The 12,465-nt window shown below is 42.9% G+C and overlaps 1 protein-coding gene across 1 annotated transcript; it reads right to left on the bottom strand.

The window, feature by feature from the left end:
* Nucleotides 1-66: 66 nt before the first annotated feature.
* Nucleotides 67-9,910, bottom strand: LOC309489919 (putative polypeptide N-acetylgalactosaminyltransferase 8). Its single transcript, XM_082158869.1, has 11 exons — nt 8,528-9,910; nt 8,212-8,452; nt 4,337-4,503; nt 3,350-3,533; nt 3,068-3,265; nt 1,538-1,652; nt 1,252-1,437; nt 972-1,109; nt 759-854; nt 519-686; nt 67-351 (listed from the first exon to the last, which is right to left on the bottom strand). Exons 1-11 carry the CDS (start codon nt 8,694-8,696, stop codon nt 217-219), a joined length of 1,797 nt encoding a protein of 598 aa, XP_082014995.1. The 5' UTR covers nt 8,697-9,910; the 3' UTR covers nt 67-216.
* Between the last annotated feature and the right edge of the window lie 2,555 nt (nt 9,911-12,465).

The raw sequence follows: 12,465 nt of genomic DNA, 5'->3' as shown, positions 1-12,465 counted from the left end.
GGCTAATAGTGTTATCAGTCTTTACAGGGCACTGTTACAGGGCACAGATCTCACAGTAAGAGTATCACTTTCACATTTTTAATGTGCAGTTGTTTCAAAAGTAATAAACCTGTTATGTTAAACAGTTGATTTAAACTGATACCTGAAACATCTGTTTTGTTTTCAAATTTCTATTACATTGATTCACAATGTTTTCACTTTTTCTTAAATTTCCTTTTAAAAATCTTTGATGACATGTTGTATTGTCCATTTTTGTCCTGAGCATGTCTGCAAAATGAGATGGTAGTAGGAATCCTGTCCTTGGCCGAGCTCAAGACATCGGTTTGTGTTTCTATTTCTTATTGCATTTCCCTAATTGTAAAACAGAAACCATAAAATATATTTTTTATTGATTATATCAATGCTTAAATTATAATTATTATCATGTACATAGAGAACAGAGAATAACCACACAGCAATGTGGTGTGAAATATACCATAAAAATAAATAAACTAATAAAATGCAGAGCAGGACCATACCTGAGTGAAGTCCCAGTATATACTCAGTCCTTTCTCCTTGGCTTGTTTACAATCATGTAACCCTGGTGTGCTTCCATTACCGGGATCCGTTAGACAACGGTTGGAGTTATATGTGTGAGATTTGATTCCTCCAATGTAGATCTCTCCATTACGGTTGTAGTAACAATACTGTAAGAGATGTTGAAATGAGGAGTGCTTTTTGGACATAGCTATTCACAGTAAAGGTTTACACGTACACACCTGAGGCTTATAATAATGACACCGGAACAGAATAGGTACACTTCCAGGAACAGGTCCTTGATCAATGCAGCAGTCTTCTTTAAGATCATTCTTCAACTGTCATGAGAAACAAACAGCAGAAGTTTAGTTATGACTGGAGATGGAGCAGCTATTTACTAAACTTTATTTATCTCTTCTTGGGATAGAAATTGTGTAAGACTTTTAGTAACTTACCACACCATAACCCATTATATCTTTCCATCTGTCTAGCAGAGGATATACATTTTCCAGATACCATTTGAAGGGCTTACATTTGAGTTTCTCTCGTAACTCTTTTCTTTCAGTCACATCACCAATATCAATCCCATGATCCTTGAGGAAAAACAGTAATTTGATTAAACCAGGTCCAGGGTGCAAGTAATATAATGATTCATGAAATTAAGTTATAAACAAGACTGTTAATATTCAACTTATCCTGCAGCTAACCTTGAAACATGTTTACTATTACTGTTACCTTTAGAGGGAGATTCCAGGCAATATTCACATTTGATTTATATTCATCCAGCCAGATTTCAGCCACTCTCAGAGCATTTCGAATCATGGGTTTGCTGAGATCCGGTGAATAAGGCTTATGTGCTCTTTCAATGTGCGCAATCTTTGAACACGGCACCACTTCAATACTCCCGCCACAGAGCCAGACCTGATTTATTAATTAAATATCAGATATTGATCAAATTCAAGCACTTTTTACACATAATATATGCACTTGTTTGGTGTGACAATGTTCAGGAATAACTTACACGTAATGCTAGTTCAACATTTTCACCCCCATAAATTGTCATTCCTTCATCCAAAACTCCAATTTCTCCCAGGAATTGACGATCAGCGACAAGGATACCCATGATTGAGGGACTCCTAACAGTGCAGAAACAGAAACTGACTATTTGTTCTACTTCAATCAAATGATAAACTGCAAATTGTTATATTTATCAAATCAAGTATGTCATGCATTACATGGAAGTTTCGTTCCAAGCTTACAGAAAAATGGCTCATTATGTGAGTAAAATCTCAACTGATTCATTCAAAAACACTGATTCATTAAGGAAATAAATAAGCAACTGTCTTCATAAATGTTGCATCGTTCACTAAGGAAAGAACCCAACTAACAAGGAATGTTCTCAGAACTGTGGCTAAAGGTCCTCTCAAAGTTATAAACATATGTTCGTTTGGTAATGGTAATGTAGAACTAGTGCAGTGCCCGTGCAAAATCAGTTTTTGTGTGTGTTTTTAGTAATTGTTGGTTCGGTTTGTTTGAGTGCTCTATGTTACAATTACACAGCAAAAGTTCAGTGACATTTTTATTTGTGCATGGTAGAAAGCAAATACTGATACTGACATAATGACATACAATAAATATGGAAAATTGAACTACACTATTGAGGGAGCAGGCTACACAGTGAACTCCGAGAAAACGCTACGCTTGAGCAAACAGTTTGTGAATAGGCTACTACAAATGATGGCCGTGAAAGAGACTGTGAACGCATTGAATAGGATATGTTTAGTTGGTGAATAGCATAGGCTACTATTACACAGTAGCGAAAACGTTAAGCGCACCAGAATGAAATATAATATTCAGAAATAAACAGTGTAACTGACTTACAGATTCAGTTAACATCCACAAATGAATAAGTGCGACGATTCAGGGAGCAGGCTATACAGTGAACTCCGAAAAACGCTACGCTTGAGCAAACAGATTATGAATAGGCTACTACAAATGATGGCTGTGAATAAAATATTATATTCAGAAGTAAACAGTGTAGCTGACTTAATGTTTAGCTGACAGAGTGTTTATGTCAGAATGTTTATTTTTAAACCACAACCTTCTAAGTGCTTCTTTTACTGATATATTTAACGATATCTTTTGCATTTCTAATCCAAACAACGTCAAACTTGGCAATGCACTTACTCGTGACCGTAGCAAGACACCTGTCAAATCCATCGGACTAACGGTTCGAGAGATATGCGAATAACACACACACACACACACACACACACACACACACACACACACACACACACACACACACACACACACACACACACACACACACACACACACACACACACACACACACACACACACACACACACACAAGACAGACAGACACACAGACAGACAGACAGACAGACAGACAGACAGACGTTTCTGTCATTTATAGATAGATGTTAAGTTATCATTTTAAAAATGCATCTGTCACATTGTAGGGCCATTTAAAATGAACTATAGAAAGTGAAGGTGTTTAAAATGGTGAAAAATGTACACCACTTACTTCCCTGGTTCTGATGGGTCATTCATTTTGTACCATTCTGGCCGGAAAGACTCGTACATACACCAGAGGTTCCAGTCAAACGCATGAGCAGAGGGGTTATATTTAATAATCTCCAGGGTGTCAAAACGCACTTTGTCAAACACTGGCGAAAGCACAATTGTCCTGTCTGCTTTGATTCTTGCAAGCAGTGGCTCTGCCCTAGAACAATAAGGCAGTCAAATGTTTATTTACCAAAGACAGAATAAGATCCTCATGTTATCATACTCAGATTGTGGTATTTACCATTCCTTGTGAACCTCAATATGGGCATCCAGAATGGCCACCACCTGGCCTTTGGCCGCTTCCCAGCCTGACATTCTTGCCTTGGCAAGACCCATCTGCCTTTTGTGTCTCACTTTCTTGATTAAGCCAAGTTTGTCTTTATTAATGAGACCAATGTACTCATCTATAGGCAATTGCAGATCCTCTGTTAAGAAATGTAAAATATTTAATAGCATTAAATTGTTATATTTAATTATTTATATTATCATATAATATATTAGAATATTTAATAGAATAATCTATAAATTCATGCACACTGTGTAAATATTTATTATTTTCTTTATAACCTCAGATTCATGCTTAAAGGGATACTCCACTTTTTTTGGAAATAGGCTCATTTTACAAACTCCGTAATAATCAAGAAAGCAATGTAATGATATGACGCAGCGCCTGAAAATAGTCGACCCTATAGTCTACTGAGCTGGGGACTATTTTCAGGCGCTGCGTCATATCATTACGCCTGCTGGACCCATGGTACGGCAGCAAAGTTTCTTGATTATTACGCAGGAATGAGAGTATAGTTCCTAGCCATATCAGCCTAGAAAATCGCAACTTTTCATTTTCCGCCGGTCTTAGTACACAATGTAACTACAGAAGAGTCAAGTTTTAAATAGGAAAAATATCGAAACTCTTTGGTCATTTTTTTGAGAGAGATGCTAATGGTCTTGTCCGATTCAATGATCTATGCTAAGTTATGCTAAAAGTGGTACCGCCAGACCCGGAGATCGGCTGAATGGATTCGAAAACGGTAAAACTCAACTATTTAACTCTGGGGGAGTTGTAAAATGAGCCTATTTCCAAAAAAAGTGGAATATCCCTTTAACAGGAAAAAACTTTTTAGAAAAAGAAAAATACAGTTAAAAATATATTATCTGAACATCTAATATCTTAAATATTTTTTACTTCTCCAATAAATAAAATGTATCAAATATTAAGGCCAAAACTAACCATTCAAGCTGTAGTCGTCCACCAGGATGATTTCTGTTAGTAGATGAACAGGTGTTTTGTCAATGATGCTGCGGACTGCCCTTTTAATGACTGAGAGAGCCTCATTTAAATAAATCAGAACCACACTAATAGATGGCAGGTCCTTTGGATAGATCTTCAGAGTGCATCTGCGCACACACAAACACACATTTGTTTCACTATTAGTGACTTCCATCAGGTTGATGATATTTTCTATCACCTAACCCAACTGTCACGGTTCATCGATTCATGTGTTCATTTTGTGTATCTGTTGGTTGTTGTGGGTGTGGGGTCTGAGTGTGTAGTGCTTGTTTGTTGCTTAGTAACCAGCTGATCACTTAATCAGTCCGCAGCTGCAGCTAGTTACTTCTGTTGGTAGCTGCCTATATCTAGCGGGAGTGATTATTGCTTGGAGTTGGTTTGTCACTCTTGTTTGTGCTCTCTTACCCAGTTGCGGTGCCTGAGTTTCCTTACGGAGTTATTTCCTCGATCTCGTCTGTGTTTCCAGACTTCTGGAGATCGTTTGGAGTTCTCTTCCTCCAGTTCCAGTTTGGCATCCGCTCTGGATTTACTCATATCACTCATCCTCTCCTGTGAATTTGTATCCTGGTCGCCCGCCTGTTATACGTGGTGTTTTGAGTATGATCACTGTTTCAACTTGTCTTCAATAAACTGCTTGCATTTGGATCTACAACTCTCATTCTGACAGAATGAACCGACCATCAATGGATCAAGCAAGCATGGCGGAATTGCAGAATGTACTGGCCATTTCAGGACTCAACAGAATGAGCATCACGATCCTGCCACCTGTTAACATGTGGGAGAGAATGGCTTGTCATTGTGGTCTCACTGCTCTTCGTCAGGATGGCTCTGAGGTGGGGGGTTTTGCCCAATTCTTTTGGACCATGTCTGTGGGGCTAGATTATAATGACGCTGCTCTCAAGGACATTTTTAACTTCTGCTTGGATGACCCCCTGCCTGCAGGGGAGATGGATTCTCTCAGGATTCTGGATTTCTGGGGTTTCTCTAAGTACCTTGTTAATCGCAGTAAGTGGGGAATGCCAAGTCGATCAGAATCTGCTTGCTGCAATTTACCTGCCCTTCATCACCATCAAGTTTATGATCCTCCTCTGGCTTCTACCAAGAAACTAAGATCCAGAGAGAAGAGGGCAGTCCAGTCCATCACAGCTACCCCAGAGTCAGTCAAACTAACCACCATCTTCTCCCAGGCATCCAGGTCAGTCCCAGTCACTTCAAAATCTGAGTCAATTTCTGTTATTCAAGAACCAGGCAAGTCAACCACTGTCATTTCTCAGACATTCAAGTTAGTTCCAGCCATCTCTGAGTCTGTTGACTTAAACGCTGTCTTCTCTGTAACTGCCAAGAGTTTTCCTGTTACTTCAGAGTCTGCCAAGTCTGTTTCAGTCACTGCTGAGTCAACGAAGGTCACTGCTATTCTGCCTGGGTTAGCTGAAGATGCTACAGAGGCAGTCCAGCAAACAGTATCAGCTCGTCGAAAGAGGAAGAAGAGAAAGGCCCGCACAAAACAGTCTGATTCTTCATTCTAAAGCTCCAGGTCCAGTGGTTCCTGAGGTATTAATAGTGTCATTCCCTCTGAGACAATTTCTACCAGTCCTGACATGTTCGCAGAGGCCAGTTCCAAGATGCCTGTTATCATTGCCGCAGAGGCCTTCTCTGAATGTCTTACAAATCTTGTCAAGTCCCTAGAAATTTCTGCCAAACCTGTTGTGACCACAGAATGCGAGCCCGCTGCTGCTGTGAAGGCGGTCCCCGCGCACGCTGCTGCTGTGAAGGCGGTCCCCGCGCACGCTGCTGCTGTGAAGGCGGTCCCCGCGCACGCTGCTGCTGTGAAGGCGGTCCCCGCGCACGCTGCTGCTGTGAAGGCGGTCCCCGCGCACGCTGCTGCTGTGAAGGCGGTCCCCGCGCACGCTGCTGCTGTGAAGGCGGTCCCCGGGCACGCTGCTGCTGTGAAGGCGGTCCCCGCGCACGTTGCTGCTGTGAAGGCGGTTCCCGTGCCCGCTGCTGAGAGAGCGGTCCCAGTATCCACTCCTGTGAACTCAGTTCCAGCGACTGCTGCTGAGAGAGCGGTCCCAGCACCCACTCCTGTGAACTCAGTCCCAGAGCCCGCTGCTGAGAGCAGTTTCCGAGCCAGCTTCAGTGGAAGCTGTTTCCGAGCTAGCTTCAGAGGAAGCTGTTCCCGAGTCTGCTACAGAGAGTGCTGTTTCCGAGCCAGTTTCAGAGGAAGTTGTTTCCGAGTCTGCTACAGAGAGTGCTGTTTCTGAGCTAGCTTCAGAGGAAGCTTCTAGCTTCAGCCCAGGAGGGCGCTCCTGAGTCAGTCCCCGTGCACGCCAGTGCAGCCCAGGAGGGCGCTCCCGAGTCAGTCACCTTGCACGCCAGCGCAGCTCAGGAGGGCGCTCCCGAGTCAGTCACCTTGCACGCCAGCGCTACCCAGGAGGGAGCATCTGAATCTGTTCCACTACCTGTTTCCAAGACCTTCACCGATCCTACCAGTTCTGTCTTTGCCCCCAAGTCTGTCAAGCCCAGTTGGAAGCCCAGATTAGTTAGGCCAGGGTACTGTCAGGGTTCTGCCCTGTCAGCTTTGTCTGTGTTGTCTTTGTTTCATGTCTCTATGTTTGTGTTGTGCTTAAACACATGGCTTTGTGTGTTGGCCATGTGCTCCTCTGTTCCTTCCTCCTTGTTTTCCTGTACCATGTCCTCTTGTCTAGTTGAGTCCTCGTTTGTCTGAGTATTGTCACCTGTTCCTCATATTCTCTGCTCCCTTGTTTGATTCCTTGTTTACCTGAGTGTTGTCACCTGTTCCTCATGTTCTTTGCTCCCTTGTCCGCTCTGGATTTATTCATATCACTCATCCTCTCCTGTGAATTTGTATCCTGGTCGCCCGCCTGTTATACGTGGTGTTTGAGTATAATCACTGTTTCAACTTGTCTTCAATAAACTGCTTGCTTGCATTTGGATCTACGACTCTCATTCTGACACCAACGCCTTCCCAGCTAGCAGGGAATGTTCTCAGAACTTTGGCTAACATTCCCCACAAGTTTGGTTAATGTTTTAAAGAAAACATTTGAATGTAATGTTCAAAGGATGTTTTATCAGTTCAAATAATGTTCCTATAAAGGTTAAATGTTAACTAAGATATAACATTTTAACTGTAACATTGAGGATATTTTGGGAACGTTGTTGAGATAACAGATTATACAATGTTCTCAATAAAACATTGGCACAATGTTCCATAATATGATTTTTAGAACAAAACATGTCTAGCTGGGTTACCCCTAAACCTATACCCATCACAGAAATATGTGCAAACACTAGATTTAAACAAAAACCTGTTTTGGCCCATTTAAAGTCTTTGTACTATTGAGGACCAATAAAATGTCCTCAATAGTTGTTTGTCATAATACTTCACTATATAAGTGAGGACATTTGGCACATACATGCACACACAATGTTGTGTTTTCATTTTCCATAATGAGTTTTATACTGTACAAAGTATATTTTATCCCCTAAACCTACCCATCACTGAAAACTTTTAGCATTTTTACATTTTCCAAAAACATAATTCTGAGAGATGGATAGATAGATAGATAGATAGATAAAATTATAGATAAGATAAATGCTAATAAAAATATTTTAAATAATTTTTTTATTTTTTATTCAAAGAATCCCAAACTGTTTCGTGAGCAGCAAATCAGCATATTAGAATGATTTCTGAAGGATCCTGTGACACTGAAGACTGGAAAATTCAGCTTTGCCATTACATGAATAAATTAAATTTTCCATTATACTAAACTAGAAAACTGTTATAAAGCTTTTACCTGTGGTCTCGAGTATCAGGGATTGTTCTGTTCACTGGTAATCTGTTACTGAGGAAAACATTGTATCCGTACTCCTGAAACTGCCTCTCTGCTTCCATCTGTTCCTCTTCTGTGAGTTCAGCTCCCCATGAACTGAATAGACGCGATTGAGGATACAACTTCTTAACCTCAATTTTCTTTGTGATTTTCTGCTTCACAACAGGCTCTTTGACTTTTTGATCTTTGACATCTATGAATTTAGCTGAAAAAAATGTTTATTACAACAGAATAATACTGACACTGATCTTAAAATGTATAAATGAGAACTATAACTCACCTATTTTATGAACTTGATCTTCTATTCTCTTCAGTCTTCCAAGAACCTCCAGATCTTCTGGCCTTTGTAACCAATTGGCATTATACGTCTCTTGTCTAAGTGACATGTACACAAGACTGTAAACTATGACAACTATAACTAACACACCAACTCTTGCAGCAATCCTCATTTTCAAAATTTCATTGCAGCCATGAAAAATGCTTAGAGAGTTTACGAATGCCTGTTTATAAAGTTGCCTGTAAACAAATGTGCATTTTAATTTGATTTATGCAATACACCTCAGGTATGAGAAATGGGAGTGGTTAAAGTAACTGCAGAAGCATAAAATCAAAGTTCCATTATTAAACTATACTACCTTTCAGAAGTTTGGGGGTGGAAAGATTATTTTGTTTTTGAAAAAAAAGTATCCTATGCTCGGCACGTCTGCATTTTTGATCAATACAGCAAAAAGCATTATTAATATTGTGAAAAATTATTATAAATTAAAATAACTTTTCTATTTAAATATATTTTAAAATGTAATTTATTCTTTAAGGGACCGTAAGGGGCCGGTGCAAAGTGGATCGGGCGGCAGTCGAAGGCAGGGCCTCGACAACCCGATCCCTGGACACGGAAACTAGATCTAGGGACGTGGAACGTCACCTCGCTGGTGGGGAAGGAGCCTGAGATTGTGCGTGAGGTTGAGAGGTACCGACTAAAGATAGTCGGGATTACCTCCACGCACGGCTTGGGCTCTGGAACCACACTACTTGAGAGAAGATGGACTCTTTACCACTCTGGAGTTGCCCATGGTGAGAGGCGGTGGGCTGGTGTGGGTTTGCTTATAGCCCCCCAGCTCAGCCGCCATGTGTTGGAGTTCACCCCAGTGAACAAGAGGGTTGTTTCTCTGCGCATTCGGGGATAGGTCTCTCACTGTTGTGTGCGCCTACGGGCCGAATGGCAGTGAAGAGTACCCGGCCCTCTTGGGGTCTCTGGGAGGGGTGCTGGAAAGTGCTACGACTGGGGACTCCGTCGTTCTACTGGGGGACTTCAACGCCGACGTGGGCAGCGACAGTGACACCTGGAGGGGCGTGATTGGGAGGAACGGCCCCCCTGATCTGAACCCGAGCGGTGTTCTGTTATTAGACATCTGTGCTAGTTACAGCTTGTCCATAACAAACACCATGTTCAAGCATAAGGGTGTCCATCAGTGCATGTGGCACCAGGACGCCCTAGGCCGGAGGTCGATGATCGACTTTGTGGTCTATTCATCTGACCTCTGGCCGTATGTCTTGGACGCTCGGGTGAAGAGATATATACATACATATACACAGGAGAAGAAGCTTCTGAGTCAGCCTCAATGTAATAGTGAGTAATGCTATTCAAGTTATCCAAAACCTTTTTTGTGGAAAAAACCTCTTTCCACACACACGCACACACACGTTGTATGAGGACTTGCCATAGACATGATTTTTATACTGTACAAACTGTGTATTCCATCCCCTTACACTGACCCTAACCCTAAACCTAAGTTACCCATCACACACATACACAGTCCCCAATAATGTTAGTCCCCAAAATGTCAGCATTTTAAGTAGACTTTTTTTTCCCTCTGTTTTTCTTTTCCAGACAGTTATTCCACCTTGATTTAAAAAATAAAAATAATTAAAACAGATATTGAAAATGCTAGTTGCAATATGGGTGTTACTTACCATAGACTTCCAGTTTGTTTGCTTCACGTTGGTCTTTCTCTCTTCGTTCTTTAACTTGATGGTTGAGATTCTCCTCCCCAGGCATGGCGCTCAGGCCATCTTCAAATCAGGGTGGACCACAGCTGCACCAGAACCCTGGCCCCTTGGGTAAAACCCAGCCTCTTCGAGTCAGGGGTAAGCTTGGGGATAGTCTCAAGAAGGATGGTGGTCAAACGATCTGGGATGTTTTCGGGAGGGCAGAGGTCGACCTCTTTGCCTCCGAAGACAACTCTCACTGCCCACTATTGTTCTCGAAGGACAGGGATGCGCTGGCCCACGGATGGCCCAGCCTTCTTCTGTATGCTTTTCCTCCGGTCACACTCCTCCCTCTGGTCATAAAAAGGATCAGGGAGGGCAGACACACAGTCCTATTGGTGGCCCCTCTCTGGCGGAACCAACCTTGGTTCCCCGGCTTGGTTCCGGCTGGTGCTCAACCAGGAACCAGAACCCTGCCTTATGTGAAGTATCTCTGATACTTTCATTTCTCCAAGAGCTGCTGGATGCGGGCCGTACCCCATCCATGCTCAAAGTCCATGTGGCAGCTATCGCAGCTTTCATGCCCCAGTGGCCGGCCAGTCGATGGGGAAAAGCGACATGATTGTCCGCTTCCTAAGGGGAGCAAGGAGGCTTAACTCCCCACGCTAGAGGTCTTCACAGTGAACCCGAGACCCGTCGACCCGGGACCCGACCCGGGACCCGTACGGGTTTGGGTCTATATTTTAAATGATCAGCCGGGTCCGGGTCGGGTCCGAATCTATTACTTCGGGTCCCGGGTCTGTTTAACATTGTGTGTAATACCCGTGCGATCGAGTCATCATATCAGACTCGGAGAAAACCCGGCCGTGATTAGACACTGCTTGTGTTTTTTTGTTTGTTTTTTTGTAACTTGCAACTTGTAAAATTAGGACACTGAAAATAAATTGCGGTAAAAAGCATATTTTAGGTTGATCCAGCTAGCGCGCATGTGCAGTCTCAAGCGCGTGTCATGTTTCTATGGCAACCAGTTACCAGAGCTAGTGAGGGACCGCCAAACCGCGCTTTATTTTACAATATAAATTAACCGTCTTGTTTAATCTTAAAGTTTTAGTGGTCAGATTCAGACTCGATGCAGAGCAGAGAGCACGGAGATGATAGCAAATAAATAACGTCAGCGGCCATGGCACTGAACGAGCAATCGTGTTAGTTCAAAAGGGCAAACAGTCAAAATTATTATGCGAGCTAACGCGAGTCAGAATGTAAGTTACATGTGCAAAGTTGCATTTGTCATCTGTCACCGTGACATCAAGTGGATTTTTGAAGCTGAAATAATGAGTGGATTAAGCTTGGACTTGAAATAACGAGAGGAATAACATGGATAACTTTCTTGTCGGAGGATTGTAATGCATGATCACAGCCAGTCAGGTAACGTTAACGTTACACGAAGAGAGAGGAGACTACTACGCTACTACGGCTCCTTAAATTAGGTAAGACAAAAAGTTGTATTTTTCGCAACAGGTTTATTGACTTGTAATAGCAGTTTAAGGTGGAATATGTGACAATCGGGTCCAGTCGAGTCTGTGTCTTCCCGGCGGTTTCGGGTCTAGCTTTTGAAATAATAGACGGGTCCGGGTCGGGTCCGGTTAGGCATTTCTCGGATCTGCACGGGTCCGGGTCTAGCTTTTGAAATAATAGACGGGTCCGGGTCGGTTCGATGTAGCACATTACGGGTCTCTTTCGGGTTCGGGCACGAATTTTTGGACCCGTGAAGACCTCTACCCCACGCAGTGCCCTCCTGGGACTTATCAATGGTCCTCAGGGCCCTCAAGCAACAATTACACCTTCTCTGCCCGGTTCAGGCTCTGAAAACTTATACGGAATGCTCCGACTGTACTGGGCGGCCGAAGTCTTCGGTGGCCGCACCAAAAGAGCTTCCAGTCACGAAGCAAAGATTATCACGATGGCTGGTGGACGCTATCGCTCTAGCATACGCTTATGGGCCAGGAATGCCCCTTAGGCGTCAGAGCTCACTCCACTAGAGGCATGGCCTCCTCATGGGCATGGTCTAGTGGAGTATCCATTGGCGATATTTGCACGGCGGCCAGCTGGTCCGGCTGGTCCTCACCATCTACCTTTGCCAGATTCTATAACATTGAAGTCCCTGCGCTGCAGGCGCACATTCTTTCCGTATGATTGAGCCGGCCTCTACACGAGCCAAGCCATCATCATTAG

Source organism: Leuciscus leuciscus (genome assembly GCF_965113295.1).
Source record: "Leuciscus leuciscus genome assembly, chromosome: 25".
Taxonomy (NCBI): Eukaryota; Metazoa; Chordata; class Actinopteri; order Cypriniformes; family Leuciscidae; genus Leuciscus; species Leuciscus leuciscus.
Note: the sequence above shows the minus strand (reverse complement) of the source record. Positions and strands in the feature narration are given on the sequence as shown.